The 25779-nt window shown below is 38.1% G+C and overlaps 1 protein-coding gene across 3 annotated transcripts; it reads right to left on the bottom strand.

The window, feature by feature from the left end:
• Window positions 1–25342, bottom strand: mrvi1 (murine retrovirus integration site 1 homolog). Of its 3 annotated transcripts, none has more exons than XM_015383441.1 (21): window positions 25204–25337; window positions 19531–19722; window positions 14467–14573; window positions 14316–14377; window positions 13574–13747; window positions 13353–13430; window positions 11835–11878; window positions 11619–11672; window positions 10625–11071; window positions 10439–10517; window positions 9954–10074; window positions 9810–9840; window positions 7568–7708; window positions 7319–7450; window positions 3951–4104; window positions 3723–3772; window positions 3492–3626; window positions 3203–3264; window positions 2565–2687; window positions 1053–1166; window positions 1–812 (listed from the first exon to the last, which is right to left on the bottom strand). In XM_015383441.1, the coding sequence occupies exons 2-21, from the start codon at window positions 19600–19602 to the stop codon at window positions 650–652; spliced, it is 2343 nt and encodes a 780-aa protein (XP_015238927.1). In that variant the 5' UTR covers window positions 19603–19722; window positions 25204–25337; the 3' UTR covers window positions 1–649. The 3 variants fall into 3 exon arrangements, with proteins under 3 accessions (XP_015238927.1, XP_015238928.1, XP_015238926.1); XM_015383442.1 differs by having other exon boundaries at window positions 2–812; window positions 1038–1166; window positions 25204–25342; XM_015383440.1 differs by having other exon boundaries at window positions 2–812; window positions 1038–1166; window positions 9954–10071.
• Window positions 25343–25779: the final 437 nt, after the last annotated feature.

Genomic DNA, 25779 nt, shown 5'->3' with positions numbered 1-25779 from the left:
TTAAAAGACGAATAAATGACAGAATTATTCTCAGATACCCTTTATTTAAAGGTAAAGTAGCAAAATAATTTTCAACCCAGGGACTCAGAAAAGTAATCTAAAAAGTGCTCTATAAACAACAGCTATCTGTCAGTGCTCTAAATTATAAATTATACAACCTCAAAATATTGCACTTAAACAACTTCTTGGTATCCGCATATGCCTAAACCTTAAATGCCCTTTACAGAACCTAACCAACAAATGCACATGTTTAAATATAAATGAAAAAAAAAGTGTTAAACTAGCTGATAAACCTTTTTTTTTTTTTTTACTGTGGCATTTTAGAGAAGGTGCCATTTTCAAAAACACTAAAATCAAAATCTATTCTTAGGTTCCATCGATGAATTAAACAGATTTCATCACTCCGTATCTTTGGTCCCTAAACCTAACTCGTTATGTTTTCCTCCAATAAACAGATAGAAAATTCTCTGTTCCGAACAAAAATACAACTAATGCTGAAAAAATAAACCCAGCGTTAAGCTTCATCTCCCGTCAGTCTTTCCATTCAAGTCTATCTGTAATAAACTGCTAGTATGGCAGAAATAGTTTTTTTCTCAGCTCTTCCTCCTTATACTTAGTCCAGACTTTGCTGAGCCTCCTAAAATGTCTCCTATGTGTCCTCACGGCGGTTGTAGTAGTCACTGAAGAATGTGAATATACTGATAAGCACGCACATCAAAACAAACAGCATCAGGATGACCCAAAGCAGGCGGCGGCTGACGGAGATCGAGGGGCAAAACCGACTGAGAAGAACCAGTACTTCCTCCATCCTCCTGTGTAGGAAACATAGACGGATATTTTAAATAACATTCCTTGAACAATGGGCAATAAGGCTCTTATATCATGTTTTCATGAGGAAGATCTAGATGGAGAGATGTGGTTTGATTTCTAAGTAATTCACTTTAGAGCTTTATTAGCTGTGTTGAGTTATATACTGTTAAAAAGCATAAAATATTTATACTCTTGATTTCTCTTAAAGGTGAATAGAATACGTTTACCTGCCGCTCTTATACCTCTTTCCACTTTCCTCATCCTTGTGCCTCACTTCCAGCAGCTTCTCTGCATCCAGTTCCTCTGCCTGTTTCTCTTCCAGGAGCATCTTGCTCTGCTTTAGCCCCTCTTGGTAGCTGCAGATGATAAGGAGCGTATTTCACCTGCACTTCATCTGCACACAGCTTTTACTGACTAATTTAATGATTTGGGTTTATTTATTTTTTTCATGTATAAATTGCACACAGTCACCTTTACCTGTTATTTAAAGCAGGAGGGTTCATGAGACTTACACAAATAAATTATTTGCTTTACTCTTCCTTAGTTTTTTTGAAAAATAGCTGACTTCTTCGTGCATGTAGGGAATCATTTGGTGTGTAAGAAAATGGGTTTTCTGTATAAAGGGCTTATTGAAGAGTGAGGGAGATAGATACTGTTTATAGTGAGATCCTGGTATAAAATAAACACCAGCAGCTGTCACATTATTCTCTACACTATGCTGAGAACAAACCACAGTCCTCCATACGTCCAGGGCCTCGGCTTATTAGAGGCGCCACGCCATCTAGATACACCTCTATATGTATTTAGGGGTCCATCAGCATCCCAGATCATGGAAAAACACTGCTCTTATGGGATTTGCTGTCACAGCAGCCTGCTGTTTCCATAGGCTGTCGCTACCTGACAGCTGCAACTAATAACAAAGATGGCGCAGGCACCATGCGGTGGAGGAGAAGTTAACTGAGTTTGTTATAGAGTCCAATATATAGCCCCCCCTCTGTATAGTGATTGTGGGATTTAGGGGTTAGGGCTGACATTCGGACACAATAAGCTCGTATGAGCTTTGAGAACAGCAACTTTTGAACAGAGCGTGCATGAGGAAAAATGGGCTTGTGCACGCTCTTGCACGCGTTCTCTTTTGGGAGCGGGTACAGGGTTGTGCATGTGCATTTTGTGGAGAGGCCGGGTCTTTTTTTATAATATTAATATTTGTGATCCTCCACATTACCCTCAAATAATAATAAACATTTCATTTAAAAGGAGTGTGTGGACTTTGAGATTTATTATGTTTCTCCTAAAGTAATGTTTTCCTTAAAGAACTTTGAAATGTTGATTAATAATCTAACATTAATCAACATTTTTGTCTTTAACAAATGCTAAACCCAGAACACTCCACTTCAATAAATATTATTGTGACTGTGGCATAACTCACTATGGTGTACAAAATGGCAACTGCTGTCTGAGCGAAAGGTTTTCTCTATATCTCTAAAAGGACCTTTTCTAATTCCTATGTCTGTAGCAGAATGTCTTGATACAAAGACATCTTAAAATAGAAATTTACATTGCCACAAAATTTAATGGACTTCTTCAGAGTTGGATGGTAAGTAAGAATCAGAAAACCATAAAATATACATCTGGTTTAGGGTTGACTGTTTCAATATTCCACTTTTTGAGGAGAGCAAAATAAGCTTCTGGGTTGTTACAAAACCAACGGCTTACGGTCAATAAAAATGTCATAACAAAAGAGAAAGCCTCACCCTTTATCGTATGCTTCCTCCTCGATCTTTGCCTTGATCTCGGCTCTGATCTCAGCTCTGATCTCCTCCAAGTTTACTGGAGGTTTGGGTGGCTCGCTTTCCGGCACCGTCCCACTCTTTCCACTGCATTGTTTCGGATAGGAAAGAACAGAGCAGTCAGCCTTGGACAGAACGAGTATCATGGCAGACATTATAAAACATTCAATGAAAACAATGTAGGCATGTGTTATGAATGGACTCGCGGCTGCAAGTGCATTAACAGCAATGACATGGTGAACACAAACAGAACAAGTGGAGCTGGCACGATTGTTATTAGCCTGAGAGAAAACATCTGGCTTGACTGAATCTCACTTTATGACCACATTATGACTCGTGTCTGTACTCTATCAGCCTCTTTCCTAAATGTTTAGATTAAATCTACATTTTTTTAATGCCTTTAGAGGTAGTTTTAGCTCACTGTTTTTTCTCTGGATAGTAAAGCCCATCCTGCAGGACTCTCAAATAAAGCAAAGTTCCTAACGTAGCTCAAAAAGCTTTGAAGAGAAATAATAAGAAGCTGGGAATTTCTTCTGTGTCCAACAATGCAGGAAGACCCATGAAAGACTAGACATGCATGTTGTGTTTTCAAAGAAACATACCACTCGCCTGCCGGTTGAACTGCTTCTGTAGGAGAGCTGCTTTTGACATCATTTGCTTCACACTAAAAAGAGAAGTCATATAAAATAGATGCAGTTTTAATCAAAACTATGATTCTGATCTATATTTTTACACAATTCTTCATCTGAAATAGAAATAAAAAGATGTTTGTCAAGTTTTTTAATGTTTTAAAAGGGCTGAGTCATTACTGATGATCTGGCTATGTGGGTGTCACTGCATAAGATCATTCATACATAATTTCCCACCATGACAGAAAAAAACCCAACTTACTAAGACAGGAAGGGCAGCCCCTGCTGTAGGTCCCGCACTGGAGCCCGGCCCGGCAGCGGCTGGGGTCTGACCTGGGATGTTGAGGAGGTTAAATTTGGGCACCACTGCTACGCTCACCCTGCGTCTGGGTAAAGCCTGTAAATGAAACAATGGAAAAAATAATTAAAGCTTCTGATGTTTTTCTTTTTTAATGAAGGCTGAATTGTTTAACAGATAATCATTACTGATTACCTTTCCAAGGGTGAGGGACATTGATCTTGATGATCGTGGAATGCCATCATCTTAACAAAAACACATACAAATAAATACTGATTAAATAGAAAGCAACATTGGCTCTCTGTTGGATAGTTCTAATTTTAAAAAATGCCTAAAAATAAAAATGGGAGATCAGAAAACGTAGAAATCAGACTACATGTCTTTTCATTGATTTACCTTTCACCTGCATGCATTGCTCCTTACCTCCTGTGTCCACAGTGGCGCCATAACACCGGTTAGAGTTCTGGTTAGCCAGTTTCTTAAACTCCATCAGCTCTGCATGGTCCTTCTCATATGTCCTTTTCAGATTTTCCACATATTGCATCATCACCTCAGTGGCTTTGTTCATACGTTTCTCCTGTTTGACAATAAAAAAAAAAAACTGTGCATGAGGCTACAAAGACAGGAAGTAAGCTTTCACTCTCAATGGTAAATCAAACAACTTTTGATTTATTAAGCTTTAAAGCTACTACTCAGAATTTTCCCAACAATATACTGAACTCAATTGTAGTTTTTTTCATCTGACGACATTAAATCTGGCTTTTTAGCATTTTTCAATAGGGTTTTATTTCACATTGTTGTTTTTAGATGTAAAGATATATTTCACGGAGTTGCAGGAGAACTCCTGTACCATGTTTTAAAACACTGCATGAATTTCTGACCAATTGTTGCAAATGAAAACCCATGGAAGGACCTCAGCAAGCTGGAATTAACAGAATTTATCCAGGAAGATGTGCTGCTATCGTTGAGAATGCGAGGCAGTGTGTGTCAGTGGGAATTAATGATTAAATGTGGATCTGCCTAGGTTAGACCTTTTCTACCTTCACTTGATGCCGAATTATAAGGCTTTCTTTAGGACACTGTTTTTTTTAAACTTTTAACTTATAAAACTTAAACGCATTCTGACTAGTTGAGACCTTCTTCTTTGATATATGATACACATCAGGAGTAAATCAGTCACAGGGAAAGGAAACATGCATAAAAGTAGCATAAGGTCATTCAATTCTAAGGTTTACCTTGTCAGAACAGGTTCTAAAACTTTTAAAATCTAACTTCAAACACTGCCAGCTCCTATAAAACAAAAACTGACATGGAAAACATGTCTATGAAGAAAACTTGTTTTTTATTTTGTAGGATGTTAGAAGGAAATGGCAGACATGTGCTGCTGGTAACCATATCCATAAAACCAGGCGTTTGGTTCATTTGTTTACATCTTGCTGCAGACAAAGGCCCTCGGATATCACATTAGAGGTGCAATTACTGCTGCCTGTCATTCAGAGTAGGGACATGAGTCTATTTCAAAACATCATAAAGTCAGAAGTGAAAAATTAATCCCAACTTGAACTATATTATCAACAGTTCCAAACAGTTTTAGTTATCTCAGGTCAGAGCAGAATAAAAAAAAATATGCATAAACAAACAAGCTCGGCTAATCTCGAAAGGTTGTCAGAAGAAAGCCTCCATCTCAAAACCATACAGTAGTACAACTTTACCCGCAATATTTTTGGAATAATGTTGTTTGAAAAAGATAAGGTCTTATTAGAGATGTTTTAATATGAATAAAAGCACCATGTTATTAAAGAAATGCAGCATAAGCCCAAAACTTCATAGGAATGTTAAAGCATGGTGGTGGAAGGCTGATGATTTTGGGGTTGCTGTAGTCACAGAACCAACCAGGATCTATTCTGCATGCCAGACTCTTCTACAGTCAAATGTGAGGCCCCTTGGGTGAAAGCTGAAGCTTGGCCAAAAACTAAACCTTGAAAGGGAAAAGTCCTCTTCAGCATAGAAAAGAATCTAAGCCATAATGTCTAGAAATGAGAGAAATGTAAATATGACAAAGGCTAATCCTCAAACTGACAAAAATGTTAAAGTGTGACTGCTGATTGAAGAAACAAAGTTGGGTTTTTTGTGCAAAGAGTATTTCTATTTTAGGTTAATCTTTGTTAAAGAAACTGCGACAGCATGAAATCTGCAAGTATTGTCTATTTGTACTCTTGGGGTTAGATTGATATTATTTTAGAGATTTAGGCCATTCAGAAGAAGACACCTTCTTCAGAACAAAGCAATGCGATACACAGACTGACACACTATGACTTGGTGGATGTAATAAGATCTGCACAGTCTAGCTGGAGAATAATGACTAAATTTTCTTCTGTTATAAAAAAAACTACAACGGTTTACCAATAAGGTTTTCATGTATGGAGAATTCAATGAGCTCATTACTGGATCTAAAATCTGAATATATGGTATAAATGTAGTTGAATACTTTGGACTGATATGTGGGGCAATTAGATCAGCTAGGACTTTATGCTTCTGATATTACATTTGGTTTTGATCAGGCTTGAATTTAAAGGCAGCTGGACTTCACTCAGTTTTTTTTAAGATGTTTCAACATCTCTCCAGGAGTTTTGTCAATTCGGGTGTGAGCCAAAGGAATTGCCAACATGCAATTCTGTCTTTGTTATATTATAAACCTGTTTTGTGGTTATCCTGATCTGGATGACTCAGAGTTTACATAGGCAAACTTAGCTTCGATCTTTTTAAGTCTCTCTAGCGCATATTTGTAATTAATCATGTTAAGTGTCATGATCTTAGCACTGATGTTTGGGCTTATTACTCATTTCACACACTTGTTTAGCTCCGCCCAGTTCTCATTACCTGCTTCTCTGATCCACCTTTACTAGTCTCTATTTAACCAGCCTTCAGACCAGTTATCAATGCCATATTATTTCCGAGCCATTGGTGAGACTTATTCTAGCTTTCCTGTGTTCTGATTGCCTGATCCTGACCTCTTCTGCATCTTGACCTCTGAGCCTGGCTCTTCCCATCTGATCTGTTTGCCTGACCTGTCCTCTGACGCCTGCCGGATCCCTGCCTGTCTGTGTACCAAACCCTTAACTGTTACCCGACTCCGTCCTGGATTCTCCCTCGGCACCTCAGTGGATCTCTGACCTCCTGGCTCTGACAACCGAGCATGTAATGGACATCAGCTTTGGCTTCGCCCTCTGGATTATTCTGCCTTCCTTTGTCTGTTTGGATCAGATCACTTGCCAGTCTTCTGACCACTGATACATCAATGGCTGGGACTTTCTGTGCGGCAACCGCCAAGCTGTGTTGGCAGCCGACCGGCTGGAACCAACCTCACCCTCTGGGCTCGAACTGAACTATAAGACCAGGTTAGTGAATCACATGTTCGATATTATCCACTTCCAGATAGAGGTCCTCACTAACCTGCTGTCTCCTCCTGCAGAGTTTCCTGCCTTAGATGCTGCTCACTTTGGTTCAGTTTTAAATAAATGTTTTGAGATATCTGTTTATCCGCCTGGAATACTAGATCCTACTGTTCTGAGCCTGAAAGTTAAGCTTAATCAAAGTTAATACATTATTAAATTAATTGGTCAATGGTTAAACAGGACACTAGGCAAATTAATTCAAAAAAACTTTTTAAGAGCTCTTTAATAGATTAATTAGATAAAAAAACCGTAAAGCTGTTTTAAAGATGATTATATTATATATATGAGATAGATGATGATCTAATACCTTTGCACCATATGTTTGTGTAACTGTACCTGACGAACTGCACCAACTATTTCTGCTCTGCTAGAGAGTCTGGTGGTGAGTCGGTACAGCACTGCCACTGTCTCTATAAGGCGTTGGTAGGATTCTCGTTGCTCCATGTTCTGCCACTGTGGTGCTGTCATCTGCAATAAGGAACATAACATCAGGCCACAGTTTAAATCGGTGTCCATTGAATAGGCTTGCCTATAACTCCTAAACAAGGGAAACATCCAAACAAAGCTTCTGTTTTATAGGCCGACCTTCAACGCTCCTTTGAATTCCTCCAGCTCTTTCTCAGTGTCTTCCTCTGTCAGGTTCCTCTCCCTCTCCGCTTGTTTGAGTCGCGTCTCCAGAGTGTAGTTGTCATTACGAAATGCAAGAGACAGCTGGACGAATGCATTCTGCAGAGGGGTAATAATACTTTTACTCACACATTAAACATGTCATTAAACTGCTAAAGATAGAATTACTTGAAAGGTTTTCTGAAGTAAAGCAAATAGACGCTAAATGAGAAAAATAAATAGTGAGCATATGAGGGAGAATCAAGCGACCCGAGCGTGGGGAACAAGCTGTGAGTCTGACATTTGACCTTCTGGTGTTTTGCTTTGTTGATCAAAGCCACTCAGCTGAATTTTCCAACACAGGGCCCACCTCTGGGAGGAAACATATGACCTCTGACTGTCCTGATCCAGACTCATCCCTAAGGGAGCAGCGAGTAAGGCTGCAGCCAGAGTGCAACAGCGTCACAAATGTATGCATTTTCTCCACAGGAAATCGCTGGGAGTCTCTTTGGCCTGATCAAGAGCAGAAAAACACTTTCCTGTTGACAGAAAAGCGCCAACTCCAGGCGGGATGAATTTTGTGACAACTGCGTAATTAAGCCGTTTGGCAGCAGATCAGGTTATTACAAATACACGGAAAGGGTTCAGTCAGTACATCTGTTTCCACCATTAGAACACAATACACTGTTTCAGGCTGACAGACTACAGAGGCTATTGATTTTATGACTTGTCCATGTAGGATTTATATGTACTGTATGTGATTAAACGTGAGGTCATTTTAGATTTGTTTTCTTTTTGAAGGGTCATACAGCTTCTTAAAGGGTTAATTTTATATTTTAACTTTTTCTAGCAATGGAAAGCTGTTTGATTGTTATAGATGTGGAAAAACAGATTCATTTTCATCCAACAACTGAGCAAAAAGCTGATCAAAGTGACAAAGCAAATTACTGCCATCCAAAGGCCCACTAATCATCTTCATCATGTAAACATTTAAACCATTGTCCCCTTTAGTGAAGTTTATCATGCAAAACATGAAGATTTTTTTTATTTCTACCAAAGAAAACATTTTTCATCAGTTTATTTAAAGAGGGTGTTTCAGATAAAAATATTTCTTGCAAATGTTTTTTTTTTAAAGCTCTTACATGACAGAGCACTTTCTAATGCTACTCTCAAACACACTATCCTACCTCTGTATTAGATGCACGATGAGTATTGCTTCCATATTTGTCTTTGCATGTGTTCATTGCTGTAACAGTTCTAGGTTTGTTTATCTAATTTGAATTTTCATTATTTTTATAATAGGGCAGACAATTTCCCTGGAACTGACCCCATCTTGCCTTCTTGAATTAAGCTTATTTTAGGCCGTCAGACAGCCATTTAGTGCAGATATGATATTAACTGCTGATAACAGCTACACGAAGTCCTCCTCTAGACAAACAAGTTAAATTATCATGAGAAATAATATTGAATAGTTTTAAAAGAGGATATTTATTCTAAACATGTTTTAAATTTGTTTATATGGGTTTATAGTAAGAAGGGAAAAACGGAAGCACAACTTTGTTTTCTGAAATCTTCATAATAGTTTTTACTGTGAAAACAAAGGAAAAACCACTAATATGAGCAGGCTGAAAATGTGAAACACTTCTTCTGATGTGCTGCCTGAACTTTTATACATAATTAAAATCTAAAATACAATGTTCCTTCTAAACAATAAAGAAATTTTCAATTTTTTATGTATTTTAGAGATTTGCTGAGTTTAACTGTTTTAACTTTTAGGGCATCAAACTGCTCAAAACAGCTCAACAGCTACTGATTACTGGGACAAAGTCGAATAAGTTACAGTGTTAATAACATCTTATGCATTCAAAGAATGATTAGAAGAGGAAATAATTAAAGTATTGATGAATGCATAAGTTGTGAGTTTAAACAGGCACAGCATTTTTATCTACAGGGATCAGTTTGTTTTATTGTGAAAGAAGAATTTATTAAATGATTAATTTTTTGAAAGATTTGATGCACAAATTTTTAATAGTCTTTGATATGAGCCTTTTTGATTCTTACACAAATATCCCCTGTATCTCTACAGATTTAAAAAGCTATCAAATGGAATAGACTCGTTCATTTGACTGATTTCTTAGAAATGGGAAACATTTTAATCTCTGTAATACTGTTTCTACATGGAAAAAATGAACTCTACAACCATCAGAGAACTGATACCAACCTCAACTTCTTTCTCAGTGAGCGCAGGTGCACTAGAAAGATATGAAGGGAAAAGAAATGTTAGCAGAGAAAGAAATATACTTATTCAACAAAGAAAGGAGGTTTTGTTTTGATCCAGCGAGACAGAAAATGTCAAAAGACACACCATCCTGGCAGACCTCTGTGAAGTTTCAGTTTTCTTAGCATCACATCTGAAATGTTTGGCATAGCGTCAGACTTCTCCTTCATCTCCTCGCTGCTTGATGTCTTAGCAGAAGGTGGAGCTGCTGCAAACACATATAAGTCCTTCAACTGTGTTTCATCAGAAAATAATGGAGCAGCTTTGTGGTTACATATTTTTACAGTCCACAGATTACAACTCTGAATAATTTTCTTGTGCCATAAAAAAAGGTGTTTGTTAGCTCACATAATTCAGTAAACATGTCATCTGCTGTTAAAGAATAAAACTGTCTTTGTGTTTGCCGTTAAATAGTTGGTACGGAAGAAAAAGAAACAGCTCATTATCATTAATGTGCTGGAACACATTTGCTCTAATTCAGGAAGTATACACCCCTACTGATGGAACGAAATGTCCAGCTGGAAGAAAGCATTTTCTGTCCTATGTGAGGACTTTGTGTTTAATGCTGTTACCCTTTTCCTGCTCTGCAGCCTCACTCAGGTCTGGTAATTTGGAGCCAACTATGCTCTGGTTACGGATCAGCTTGTGCTCCTGAGAACAGGAATGAACACGTTCCTTTTTAAAATACTTAAACGAGGCTGAATTTAAAAAGATTACATGATGATCCCAAAGTGTTGTCTGCAGAGTGGTGGTTTTACCTCTCTGAGCTTGGAAAGTTTCTGTATGCTGCCTGGTTGGGCTTGTAGATCCTTGTACAATGAAGACTTGAACACATCATCTCTGGATTTTTCTGAAAAAACCTCGTCGACTGTAGGTGGTAAACCAGGGGCTCCAGTTTTTGAATTAATGCTGCCAACAGCATCCCATGAGACAGCCCTCATCAGCGGAGGGAAGGAACCGATTGTTTTGATCTCCGCTGTGCAGGGGGCCCGCTGAGTAGGGGGCCTGGGGACCGGTTTGGCCACCCCGGTGGCTGGAGGAAGGTTTGGGTTTCGACCAGAAACCTCATCTGCTTTGCTGACAGCCTGTGGGCTCTTAGGTCTGGAGAGCTCATGTTTCTCCTTCTGAACAGCAAAGCGAGGCGTAAGCACTCCAGAGGACACTTTTCTTTTTTCAGTCGTCTTAGAGTTCACTGGTGGCTCATCCTACGGGCGGCAAGAATAAAACATTTCATATCTCTGTTAGAAACATTTTGATGCCTCTCATTGTTTAAAATTCGCCAATAAAAAACCCCAAATGTAAGTTCGACTTGACTTAAATACTTTTTTGACAACTTTAAAAGCAGACTGAAGCTGAAGACAGGTGCTTCAAACCATCAATGATACTAACTGCTATCCTAACTAATTTTTATTTTTTTTTATGGTTTAGGATTAATTTCAAGATAGTTAAAATCATGTAAAAATCACTCTCTTTGTAAACATTTATTTTAGTCGCTAATGAAGGCAGATGATCCTATCTGCTAAGTTTAGTTTATTTCACCCAAATAAAGAAAGGCCACTATTGCCATACTATAGTTCCCTATAAAGAAAGCGCAGCTCTGTATCCTTGGAAACATTAGCTAAGTTTGGTAAACCTCCATCATGCAAACTGAAAGCGTTGAATTATGGTTCATGTGCAGCCATCAGACTTCTTTTTTTAGATGTATAATTCATGGTAACATAAGAAAACATGCAGCAGATCCACGGCGCTCACCTGGTTCTGGTTCTTTAACTCAGACTGCTCTCTCGCTTTGGGCAGCTCTAAATGCTACAAGAGAAATGTTGTTTTTCTTTTGTTTAACATTCTCAATAATAGAGTGCTGTATTTAATGATGGTAAGAATTTAATTTCAGCTATACTGTAATCCATCGATACTTTGTTACGTATGGATGAATTTCGTTATCGTTGTGAGTTAGAGTCATTTGCTTACCTGACTGACTGCCTGGGGGCCACTATGTGTGGCTTCTGTGGTCCCTGTAGTTGAAGAAGAAGAAAACTACTTAGAAAACAAGCAAACTAAAAGACTTTAATCATCATCAGACCTGACTAGTTATCTAAGACCATGTGATGGCTGCAACTACAGCCACCCAAATGTGGTAACATTCAATCACATCACACACTAGGTCAGCCTGTCTCATTACATTTATATTGGGATTTCTTTACATTTAGGATTTAATTTACAGAATAATTTTTGTAAGGAAAGGCATAACACTGTATTCTAGAATAAGTGCGCACATTTTAGTTTACACTGTTATGTTCTGCTTGATTTAATCTTTGTTTGTTTTTTTGAGTCACCTCAGTGCCGGCTGCTCCAGTCCTTCAGGAGAACAGAGGTGGAGAAGGGGTGGAGCCAGCCTATTGAAGCTGCAAATTGGTTTACACCACTATTCATCAGCAAGAGGGGGGGGGGTGGGATTTTCCTCTGTTAATTTCAGTTAGGTTTTTATGTGTTTCCCCCTTTGAATCTTCTATGTGGCCTAATCAGCCAGTATTTAAGTTTCCCCTTTGTCTAATGTAGCAGGTCTGTTTTGTTTCAGGAGGTCTTTTTGTTAGCCTGAGTTAAATTCTGTTACTTTGACCTCTTTTATGGGCCCAACTTTGTAATTTGTCCTTTATTGACCCAAGTTCTTTGTTTTGGGTTCAATAAAAAGAAGACTTTTTTGGATCTCAACCTGTGCCTGAATTTCCTTTGACTGCTCAGACCATCACAGACCAGTAGGTTTAAACTCAAAAAAGTGAGTTTTCACCCAACCGTATTGGTGTTCTTCTAAAACCAGACAAAAACTGTATTTACAATCGTTAACAAACCTTTTAGAACAACCAGACTTATGCTGGGTGTTTTTCTTTTGTCGTTTATTTTTCTTTTTGTACCTGATTAAAATCACAGTCCTGGATTCTCCACAGAACCTGTAGCTGAAATTTGCAGGAAATAAATTGCAGTCCACCGACTGACCAAAATGAATGGCACATGCACTGACAGTAGCTAAAAATTATGGAAAAGAAGGCCTTCCTAGGTAAAAAAAAAAAAAAAAGAACAAACAAAAAAAACAACCTGGAGTTGATCTGTAAAGACAGACCTCCGAAATACAAGTTGAAACCAATAAAGGGTTTACATAATTTTACATGCCAGGTTGATTTTCAGAGAATCCTGTCTCTTATATCTGCTGTCAGACACAAACAGCGGTAAGTATAAACTATTTGGGGCTTAACTGGATCTGCTACCACTAACTCTATTTGCTGCAGACAATGTTAACTGTACAGTTTCTCAAAATGTTTTAAATTGTTTTGGTCAATCAGCTAAACTGCATCTTAGCAGCATACCTTTTAAATAAGGGAATAGACCATGCTTTTCGATAAGCTTTAGATGTTTAATAGAGTTTATAGAAGTTTAGTTATACCACTAATTTTTAGCAGATATTTAGAAAAACTCAGATGAAAAGGTACAAACCAGTTTGAAATGGACCAATTAAAGAGCTGCTTCTTGATGGACCTGGTGAGGAAGACGGTGTTGGAACTGGAGAAAGACCTGAGGAGAAAAAAACTTCTGTCATTAAAACAGTGATTTGAAAAAAAAAATACACAAGAGAAGGTGTAGCCACTCATCTATCAACCTCAGCCTGATAACAATATTTTAAAGTGTGTGTCTGTTAGATGTGCCAAAGGCACCACCTGTGGGGGAGTCGCTGAGGCTGCTAATGGATCGCCTTCCTCTGCGGGTCAGAAAGCGGTCGCTGACCATCTTAGCCTGCTCGATAAGCTCCAGGTTCTTCTGCCGGTCTTCCTCAGACAGCTGGAGCTCTGGAAGCTGGTCCTTCACCAGGTCGATCACATTACCTGTGCTGTCTAAGAGGCACAATATACAGATTACTGCAGATTCTGCAGACCAGTAAATTGGAACTCAGTGTTTTAAAAGGCCTTTGCATCTTTTAAAAGATGTAAATTAAACAAACTCACTTTTCTTGCTTTTGAATAAGTCAAGCTGAAGCTGTAGCTTTGACCAAGTTAAGGCTCTTTGCTGATAAATCTAAAGTTTCCATGTATGGTAAAAATTAGGTATCGGTAAACGTTAGTGATGAAAACATCAGACAAAGCAGGGGCTTCACTACCATCTGCTGTTATAACTCATACAACATCAAAGCATCAAAAGCATTTCAGGCATGTGAGAGGAAAACTTCTCAGTTTTATCTAAAGCTAGGGACATGGTCCCAAACCTGAGGCACATCTTCCTTAAATAAAAGACTGATTTAGAAGCTGTTTATTCTCATTTTGAAGACAATGAAGGAACAGTTAGTTTATGGAAAATTACTTCCAGAACAAAATCGCTAAATCCAAACCTTAAACTAAATAGTTCTCATAGAGTTTATTTTTAGATTCCAGCTGCAGCATATGAGCCTTTGTGGGGTTTACCCACCGACTGTGGTGATGGGTCCTCCAGAGGAGTTTCTGGCCTGGCGAGCTCTGGGACTATGTGGCCTGAGAGAAAAAGATAGAGAGGATTTAACAACAGTGAAGCAAAGGAGTTAAATCCATTTAAAATTTGGACATGGTGGAAGAGTAATTACCTGGCCTGTTCAAAGGAACGGCCCTCTTGTTGGACAATGACGGCCTTCTGCGGGAAGACAATGGTGGGGGCGGTCATAATGATGGCTTGGCTCTCACCCGGTGTAGACTTCAATCCAACAAAACAAAACAAGAGAACAGTTATAAAAGAGACACAGTAAAGGCAACACTGGTCTGACCCACTCCGGTCTGGAAAGGTGAGCTGCAGGGTTTTCATCTCACTGCCTGGACACAAGTTCGGGACGTGTTTCATATCCATTCATGCAGTTTAATGTAACCATAGTATTTTAGAAAGTTATTTTGATCTTGGGTTCTTTGCGTAATGGATGTGGAAAACTGTTCAATAATGTTTAAATAGTATAATATATCCTTGTGGTTTGCGTAAAAGGATTTTGTAGCTAATAATCACATGTCACATAAACACAGTGACTCAGGTTCATGCCAGTTGACCATATCTACATTGTTATCATATTATTGTGAAGTTTAATTAATAGCACATATATCCGGCTGAGAAATGATGATGTCTTTGTGTTACAGATACAGACACTTGTTGGTGCACTGGTGTATATGAAAATAAAGTAGTGAATCTCAATCTATTGACTTATCTATTTTATTGTATTTTAAAAAGACATATAGGCTAAATCTTTTGTCCCCCAAAAAAAAAAAAAAAACCTAAAACATTTTCACAGCACTTCCTGTTCAAAAGCATTTCCAGCGGCCATAAAATTTACTGTTGTCATTTTTGACATTCCCAATTTGTTTAAATGCGCACGGAATCTCTACACCGACTGGCATTGTATCAACGTCTCCTTTGTGGCAACAATGACTGCAGAGATTTTTGCATGTCAGGCCGAACCGGACTTCCTGACCTTTTTTAAAAAAACAAAAACTGAGGCAGGAGTTTAGCTTCATCTTTGGAGTATTGCTTTGCATGTGGTGAATATTTACATATCCATCACCCATTTATTTGTACGGTTTGGTTATTAGATTATGAACTACACAGAGAAGAAGGCCCACAAACAAAAAGCAAGGTTTGCACATACTGTCTGCTGAACTGCGAATGTGAATAACGTTAGTACAAATATTTTTACACCTTTTTAAGGCGTGCTAACCATCTGATTATCTGGCCCAAAGTGGGTTACCTGAAATTATCTGTTGTAAACATCAATTCGGGGAGCTAATTGGCTTTTTAATAGATATCAAAACTATTTTAAGAGCAGTACAACAGAAAAGACAATATAGGCCTGTAACTCAAGGCATGCTTCTGAAAGCATCTCGTTCTATTTCTATATCTGTGTTCAAGTCTTCCATGTCTATTTTTATTATTCTACCTCCCTGCTGCATCTCTGATGTAATAATTGATAATTGGCCTTTATTGATCTCACAATGGAGAAATTAACTCTCTGCTTTTAACCCATCCCCTTGGGGAGCAGTGGGCTGCCATTGTGCAGCGTTCGGGGAGCAGTGTGGGGTTAAGGGTCTTGCTCAGGAACCCAGAGTGGAGGCAGTGGGGATCGGACAGGGTACTTACAACCTTCTCAGAGCACAACACACTTCTCTAACCCACTAGACCAATACTCCCCCTAGATGTAGATAACACATCCTTAAACTGCATCTTATGTTACACAGCAATAGGATTTTACCCGACACTGACTTTAAAAAGTTATGGTGAACTCTTGTTTATAGATACTCTAATAAAAGCACAATATTTTGATCAAAATGTCACTATTAAATCATGTTGCAATGATTTAAAAGCTGTAGTGCAATGAAAGTCAAGGACATTTGCCCAAGGTATCTTTCTGCCATCTCACACTGCCCTGTTCAAACTTTAATTTAGAGGAGGTTAAGTTTTACTAAATGATTTGCTGCAAACAAGCTGTGAATGATAAAATTGGTGCGATGATTTACATAGGCCTACAGAAATATTTGCATGCTGGATAAAAAATTATACCGGGGCACATTTTCATAGTTAATACGTCTGAAAACTTAGTTCATTCCATGTCAATCCCAAAAAAAGGAAAAATACATCAATACTCAAGGTTTATTTTTTTCATTAGAGGAAATGTTATTCCATACTGATGGTACATTAGCATCTAAGCAAATTAATACGCATAAGCTGCCAGCCAGGACTGGCTGAAGTCAAACAGTGTTTTTAGCTGATGATGAAAAGACAGTCCTTCCCTTAGTCCCATTAGGCAAACTTACATATGTACTATGATATGAAATAGTTAAGGATTTTTTTACCACCTCATGATATCAATGTGAAAAAAAAATCATATGATGTGGAAAATGGAGTTTGATTCACAAGGAAAAAAACCTAGGCCTGATTACTGTTAGAACTACAGAATAGGGTACTTAATGCATATTTGTTAATTGGGAAGAGACAAAATTTTGTTCATTATTTGACCCCGAGAGTCCACCCACCACAGTGTTAAACTGAGCATATTTCATCCATCCTGTGGCTGGATGATATGTCTCAAAGTGTAATAGAGTGTATGCCAACACAATAAAACTATCCATCTTTATTGGTGCATAGCTACTTTACATCTGATCTCTCTCTCTCTCTCTACCATTTTACGTCTGGATCTCCTTTTATTAGTAATGCTCTTGTACTATAAGCTTTTATAGAAGTTTATAAGCATACTTGCCTTTTGGTAATCACACAGGAATTTACTGCTGTTTAGCTAATGCCTTTAAAACGTTGGGGTTGAGTGCTGTCATTGACCTTTAAAAACAGGGCCGCTTGGATGGTTATATGCGGACTGAGAAGTCTACATTGTTTTTCAAGACAGTGGGTATACAGGGCTGTGAAAATGAATTTCCTACCATATAGATTTTCCTTTTTTTTAAGCATCTTTTTAATTCTATGCATTATTGGATATTATTGAAAGTAATAATAAAAGAAGCAGTTATTGAAATGCTGTTTTCCCTCATTAGGAGACTATTATATCACAATTAACTTGTTGCACTACTTTTGGTCTTTTATGGACTTCAAACCTGACTTTTTAAAAATAATTTTGATGCCATCACAACGGGCAACATCCAAAAAGTTTAACTTGTGTGCCATCAGTAAAAATAATATTTTTTTAAAAGGTCTTGGATATTTCTTTCTCACCTTGAACCTCCCCCATAATTGCTCCAATTTTTTTCAATTACTCTTATTATTTAGTCATGAGTACTGACCCTAAGGAATGGTTAGATTTTCTTTTGTGATCCCACTCCTGGGAAGGTTTATCACTATGTCATGTCACTACAGTTAAAAAGCTTTAGAAATGGCACTGCAGCACTTTCTAGACTTTTTGTTAGTTATTTTCTATTTAATTGTGAGGTTAAGGTGTTAGACAAGTTTTGTTAATACGTTTTATTGTGTGTTTTGTGTCATGATCTGGGCACTGATGACTGGTTTAATTGCTCATTTCATTCACCTATCTAACTCTGCTGGTTTCTAATCACTGTTCATCTGATCCACCTGCTCGGGCCTCTATTTAGGGCGCTTGCATCCAGTCATCAGGGGCTGATTATTCTTGTTCTCTCTAGCCAGTGGTGAGAGTGTTTTTAAGAGTTTCTTGGTGTTTCTGATTTCTTAATCCTGTTCTGCCTCTCAACCACTGAGCCTGTTCCCATTCTGATCTGTTTGCCTGACCTGGCTTCAGACTCCTGCATGTTCGGACTTGCATCACACTCTGGGCAGCGTCAGCCGCATTTTGTTGGCAGCCCACCGGCTGGATCCTGCCTCATTCTCTGGCTGTGGACTGAACTGTTAGACCAGAGGTTACTGCCCTTGACGCAAAAGCCACTGCAGATCTGCCTGTTTTTAATATACGCTTTATGAAGTAGTTCCCCTGTCTGTCTTGCCTGAATATGGCGTCCCTCTGTTGTAAGTCATGACATTTTGAGTTCTTTGGGTGCCAAAATTATAGTCAGTATTCATCCTAAAGGATTAACAAAAATGATTAAAGAATTTTCAAATAAACCAATAACCCCACAAGCAGATTGTAAAACTGTCATCAACATCTTTGAGTCTGTATCAAACGTTGCGATGATGATTATGGGAATAAGCTCTGATTTCTAAATAACTAAGAAAATGTAATGTGAAAAAGACCCACGAATGTTTACTTTGAAGAGACTAAAAAAGCCTGATGAGAAAAAATAATCAAGTGTTGGCTTTTCTTTTCAGGACAGAGGTCAAAGATATTTTTCAAAAGTCATCCAGTCGTTGTTTTGTTTACAGACAGTATTCTCCAGACAGTCTCCCTTAAAAATCTAAAAAAAAAAAAAAAACATCTCAGTAGTTTCTCTGCTGTGGGTGATTTATAACAAAAGGTCAAGCTTAAAGACCTTAAAAGACCAATAAAACATTGTAGAATCAGCTGAATGAGACTCATTTGTAAACCTTTGTAGAGATAACAGCCAAGAGAGTCAAAACACACCATGTACCAAAGCAAATAGCAGTATTTAAGATTGTGGCTTCGGTACAATCTTTTTTTTTTTTTTTTTTAGTCAGCCAAACATCTATTTAAAAAGCAGGAAGCTGATGAAGCTGGAATGTTTTATAATATTAGCTCTTTCTGGAGAGGGATTAGTGACATACTACCAGTAGAATTTAAAGGTATAGTGGATGATTTTTCGCAAATTCTTGAATAGACCCCCCTCTCCAAATAAAAAAGAATGCACATGCATAACCCTGTACCTTCTCACAAGAAGGAACGTGTATTAAACACATGTTAGAGCATGCACAAACCCATTTGTCCTTGTGCACACTCTGTTTAAAAGATGCTGTTTGCATCACTCATACAAGCTTTCTTTCTAAAAGAAGATTTGCAATTTTTTCCACTATGTCAGACTCACCACCGGTAAGTGAAAATGAGGATGAGCATGTAGGACAGTTTTACGTAAACACCAGAATTATTTAATTTTAGGAGGACCATTTATTTTGATGATCCACTGGGAAAAAGAACATCCTTCACTATACCTTTAAATTAAGTTAGAAACTGATTACATTTTATTTTACAACCATTCATTCATTATCAACATGAACTTCAGACAGTGGCAGAATCTGAACTTACTGTTCTGGGAGAGCTGGATGAGCTGTCCAGTTCTTCGGGAGAATCCTCATCTTCCTCAGGCAGGGTGGGCATGACAAAGGGCAGAGAGGTATGACACCGGGTGAAGGGGAAAGGTTTAGAGGAGCCCCTTAAGTTACTGTCGCCTTGTTTTAATGAAAACTCAGATGGGACGTTTCTCTTTCCCTGCTGGAACTGCAAGATCATTAACAGAAAGAAACAAAAAAAGAGCTGAAACCGAAGTTGAGAAGAGTTTGCTCCTTATCTGCTGTTATTAGAGAGAATTGAAGCCCTACTGCTCAAAAAGTAAAACACATCATCATATTTGAAACAAATCACAAAATAGCTTCATTCTGATTGGTAAAGGAGTAAATGTAATAAAAATCTATAAAAAAAATAGATGATAATCCAGAAAAGGACACTTCCCATAAATATTTAATCAGCCATCTATTATCACATTAAAATATGCTTCCAGTGAGTTTACTGAACACTCAAAGTTATCCTATACTTTGTGTAGTGCTTTTGATTAGCAGCTTCTGCAAAATGAATTAAAGTTACTCAGTAATAATGTCATATGGATTTTCAGAACAAGAATTCAAAACATCTGTTATTTAATTGCTCTCTGATAGAAAACATTTCTAATTATACTTTGTGTTCTTTTGGATTTATGGCGATCAGCTGGTAATTCCCACACACTCTAGCAAATTAAGGAGCTTTGACAGCACGTTTAAATGAATTTCCAACAAATCAGAGCTGCATGTCAGTTGCAAGGATATTGTCTTTATGGTTTGAGCAAAAATTTTATTCCAACAAAGGAAATGAAGCCAAGATGGAAGTTCAACTGGAGAAACTCATTGCTTTTCTTCATCCACCTGTGACAAAGCCAATCAGCTTTGAACCACACCTCCACGAAAGCCAATCAGCATCCAAAGTTAATCTTAAAAGGCCTCCGATACGCACTTGTCTGCTCTGTGCGCAGGTGACGTATGCGTGTGTGACTTCATTCAGATGACACCGTTTCAACCCACCTCCAGCCCCTCCTCCACCATCGGAGAAGACGACCATGTTGAGCCTGGTTCTGCCAGAGGTTTCTTCCCAACTGGGACTTTCTCCTCTCCACTGTCGCTTCATGCTTGCTCATCATGTACAGGTTCTCTCAACCTGTGTTATCCAACTAGACTTCCATTTTCCAGGTCTCTAAGTGAAGCTCTAGTATCAGCTTACGCAATCCACTGGATCTCCCCATAAAGCTCAGCCTACCGCCTAACCAGCAGCCTACAAACTGTTCATGCATATCTACCAAAATTAAGCGCTATGATTCCTGCCGAGGTATTAGTGCAAAAGACAAAGTAATTGCATCAATAAAATTCTCCTAATTGTCATCCATCCATCCATCCATCCATCCATCCATTCTCTTTACACGCTTGTCCCAAGTGGGGTCGCGAGGGGTGCTGGTGCCTATCTCCAGCAGTCAATGGGCGAGAGGCGGGGTACACCCTGGACAGGTCGCCAGTCCATCACAGTCTCCCAATTGTCATGTGAGTTTTATTTAGATTGAAATAACAGCTATGCTTAAGCAAGCAGTGACAAACTCAGTGATTGTAGAACTTTTAGCAGAATTCAATCTATTTATGTTCCAGTTGGAAATTTTCAATTTGAGCTTTTTCTATGCTTAATCACTGCATGTGAAATATGCAAGTTCTGCACACTTGCATGACCTTAAATGGTTACATGATTTTGCAAAGCTGAGTGTGTTCCTATGCTCACATACAGGAGGATGCATATAAATTCTGGGAATTTGTGTCACATTATTCTTTTGCAGTCAGTCTTAACACTCCATTACTACAAGCACTAAGAAACCAAATAAGATATACAAGACAAACTAAGACCATAACAACACCTACTTAGAGGATTTACATCTGAAGCTAAAACAACTCATCTGCTATGCAGCAAAGAAGTGATCAAAATCTAAAAAAAATAAATATATCCATCCTTTTTGCCTTCTGTTTTCCCCCACCCTGCAGTTTACTTTTAGCAGCCACAGTGCCGTTTAGAAACAGTCAACGGGTGCACTTGGTTGAGCTGAGCTGCGCTCAAATTTCACAGGCCGATCGAGGCAACAAGCTCCTCAGGGACGGAGTAAAACAAACAGAAAGATTTGTAGAAAGATTACATAAAATCACAAGTGCAAGCTGTGTGGAAGATTACTGAGAGCCGATCATCCCTGTAGAGTTCACAGCCATAAACACTGACTTTATCAGAGCTGTAAATGCTAGAATTTTAATAAAGAGGACAAATATTAAAAGACGGAAAACTAACAAAGGATTTACAGATTCCCCAAGAAGGAAGTGAAATCAAAACTAGCAAGTAGCATCCAATTACAGGAAGAAACCATAAAGCTATTTATAGATTAGTTTTATATTTGTTGAACAGATTCATACCTATAACAGAGTCTTAGATGTAGTGTTAAAGATTTTCAGTGAAAGGAGTCACTCGTTTCTGAGTTATGGATACTTTTGTTAGTCCTTTTTGCATGGGTCACTAAACTGAAGGAAAACATCACCTGATTTTTGAGAAAAATATGAATGTAACTGTAGTGTTGTCCTTGACTGAACTCAGTCTCATCTTCCCTTTTTTATTAGCAAATGTATGTAAATCCAAACAGAAAACTGTTTTTACCCTTTGTGGGATGTTGAAGGCTGTGAGGCTGTACACAAACCAGTGTCAGAGGTTAATTATGTCGGATGCTAATCAAAACTAATTTCGGCACAAACAACATCTTCATATGCATGATCTGAGCAGCTGTTAGCAATGAACTGCTGTTTTAGAGTTTAGATAGAAGAAGTTTAGTAAATCCTCCGATCTAGTAAAGTCAAGATTAAACAACCCTGCTCAATATCATCACAGACATGACAAGTTTCTGGGAACATAAAGTGACAGAGAGGTTGTGAGTCACTGGGGAGGAAATGGACTGTTTAACTGTTTCCTAGTGAGCTGCTGGGATATTTCCTGACTAAAGGACTACAGTGTCATGCAGGAGCACAAATGGCTTCTCATTCGCATTCTGCAAAGAGGTTTAGTTCAGATCATGGTCATTTTTGCTTACCACTCATTAGACAAAACAGATGTTAATGTTCTGATAATTAGTGTAACTCTAAAAAACATTAATCAAGTTCTAATACTTAGATTTCCTTAAATACATGTCCTTTATTTTATATAATCAATTGTATTATAATTGGCTTGCCTGTTTGATTTTTCTAATTTTGAGATTACAATTGCAATGAAAGGGAATCAAATAGGTTATTAGAAATTAATCTGAACCAAAGTGGATGACATATTTGGGTGTTGTTTAAATATATGAAGTAAAAAGATATAAAACTCAGCTGGATATTGAATATCCTCTAGATTTTGAATATGAAATGTGAATAATTTTTTGGACAGATGTAGCAAAGAAAAAGCTTGTCTCTTCTGCTTTATAATGCTTTTGCATAATGCTTATCTGGTGAACTGTAAAGTCCCTTGAGATGACATGTGTTGTGAATTGGTGCTATATAAATAAACTGAATTGAAAATTGAATTGAATTTTGTTCTATTTGCTGCATCATTTGCATAAGATATTACAACATAAAGGCAGAAGATAATTAAACAAATCCATTATTCATATTTTTTATGACATAAAAAACATGCTCCTTTCTTTCATTTAATCATCAAGGCAAATATTTGTTACTAAAGAACATTGGAAACATGGTTGAAGCAATGCCTGCCTCCTTTGGATTGGAACTTTTATAGCAATCCCTTTAGAATGTGTTCTTAAATCCAAATATTATCAAAACAAACTTCAATTCACTTAAAAGCTAATATCATAGCTAACTTTTCATTCATGGGATAATCTTTCTTAATAAATTTGCAAAGTATCATGTTGTATGATGCCATAGAAACAGCAATCTGCACATATAAGTGACACAATGTAATCTCCCTTAGTCTAAAGAATCTGATTTAAAACCAAAAACAAAAAAACAACTAATATAGCTCTGAGATTAATAGTATGCTTCTTAAATGTTTAGCAGTCCCTCCAAACTCCTCCTCCTCCTCCCTAAGTGTGTTATTCAAAGTAGCTAAATTGAGTTTAGAGACTCAGAAGGAACCTTAGAATCCATCAAGAAGAGTTCCCTAAAAAGGTCAAAAGAGGACACATCCACTGATTGAGATCTGGTGGTGATAAATATTTTTGTTGGCATTTTCAACTGTTTTTATTCATCTATCTTATTGTGAAATGGTACATGACAGTACATTTCCTTCATTTGCTTAGGAAGTGGGCTCAGCTTCCCTTTTCTTTAAACGTCTAATCTGGAACTGATCCAACAACAGGAATCACCGGTTCTCCAAACCCTAGTGCCAGAAAACACTGCAAAAACGATGTAGAAATAAGTCAACAATTCTTACATTAAATGTATTTACCCTAAATTTGAGCAGGTAAATGAGATGATCTGCCAATGGAATTAGTATTTTAATCTTCAAATAAAATAATTAAATAATATGCACTTGGAATGATGCAATAGTTTTTTCTTATTTTAAATGTAAATCGTCTTATTTCATTTGCAAAGTGACTCCCTCACCTCCTCAATTCAAGGAAAAATTGCACTGATTTTAAGAAAAAAATACTTATTTAGATTTCTATTTTTTCCAGTGAAGATCAGTACTGCCTGCCAGTCTCTGACCGCTGGTGAAACTGAAGCCAACTATCCATACAGCTATGCTGGGAACTATGTGAGAAATGACACAATCTGGTAGAAAGAGAGTTACAATCTCCAGATCTGACCCAGTAAGGCGATCTATTGTGGTGGTTGTGGTTCTGAGAGCTAACAGATTGAGACTGGCCCTGAATGTTTATAAATTCATTCCCTTGGGTTTCTGAGAAACTGCCAAGACTGTGGAAAAGTAAGTTTTAATCAGTTTAGAAAATATCTTAAATATTCAGTTCCGAGTCATTGGTTGTTGCATGTTCAAACTTGATGCCCACGGTGTAGTGTTGCTCCCACAAACCATGGCAGTGAGGTAAATATTGTAGAGTAATTGAATTATTCTGATTATTTCCGGTGGAGGAACAAGAATAGAACAGGCAAACCTGAGCTCAGGCATTCTGCTGTGACCAGCTCTTCTGCTTCATATTCAAACAGAATAGACAGCTGATTTGATTTTCTACAAAGCTGTTCGTCCAGTCAGAGGATCAGAGAGAGAAATGGACCATCACCTCCTCCCTTTCTCTGTTACATAAGCAAACCCCCACATGCCAGATTTGTTTAAAATTTGCTTGTGTGAAGCACAGAGAGCAGAGCCAGCAGAGGAAGTGGTTTAAACACAGGCACAATCTGAGATAACATGACAGAGGAAGCGTAAGAAAATAAAAGATGCAATGGGCACTCTGATGTAAAGTCAGGTTGAGGGAGGACAGTTCACTTAACTGACTTCCAAAATTGGTGTATATTAGCCACGCAAGAAGTTTTACATAAAGTCACTGCAGTCAAACAGAGAGCTGTCCACAAACCTTCATACGGATGTTTGCAGATGCTACAGAGATAAAACATCTGAAGCTGAATACGTCCAATCATTCACTAAGATCCAACAGCAACAAGCGGCTGAAGATCTGAACCTGTCCACAGAGAACGTGCATGTTACCTGAGTCCACCGCCGCACTGCTGCAACTCCAGCTGGTCTCTCCAACTCTAACCAACTTCTCACAACCAAGCTGTCACTGTCACAGCTTTCCCCAGAAAAACATGCAGTGCTCAGGGCTTCTCCTTCCTTCTCCCGTCTTCTCTGTTCCCTGGCTTTTTTCAGCAGCAGCCTCTCTTTCACTCCTGGGAGCTTTTACCATTTAAGGAGAAGGGTTCAGTGCGCCTCTTTAGGCAGCTGTGAAGTGTATGCGTATGCGTAATTATGTGATCTCAGGCATTTAAACCGCATTATTCTTAAATAAGACCAAAAGATAACGATGCTTTTCTTTTATGAAAGCCTCCGTTGTTGTTTTTTTTAGTGGGATAAGAAACTTTTTTGTGCACATTTCTGTTAAAGACAGAAAGAGAGCCTCATCAACTGATCTGGGTTTACTCTTCTGAAGATGAGGAATCCACTTCTGAGCTCCTAAGCTCCAGAACTATTTGGTCATCTACTCTGTCAAAACCTCAACCATTTCGGCTCCTTCTCACTCCCTCACTGTTTATTATAGAAGTTTTCTGACCACCTAGAAAACAT

This window comes from Cyprinodon variegatus, unplaced genomic scaffold (genome assembly GCF_000732505.1).
Source record: "Cyprinodon variegatus isolate N-32 unplaced genomic scaffold, C_variegatus-1.0 Scaffold285, whole genome shotgun sequence".
Lineage (NCBI taxonomy): Eukaryota > Metazoa > Chordata > Actinopteri > Cyprinodontiformes > Cyprinodontidae > Cyprinodon > Cyprinodon variegatus.
The sequence above is the reverse complement of the archived record's forward strand: the minus strand, read 5'-3'. Positions and strand labels throughout refer to the sequence as shown.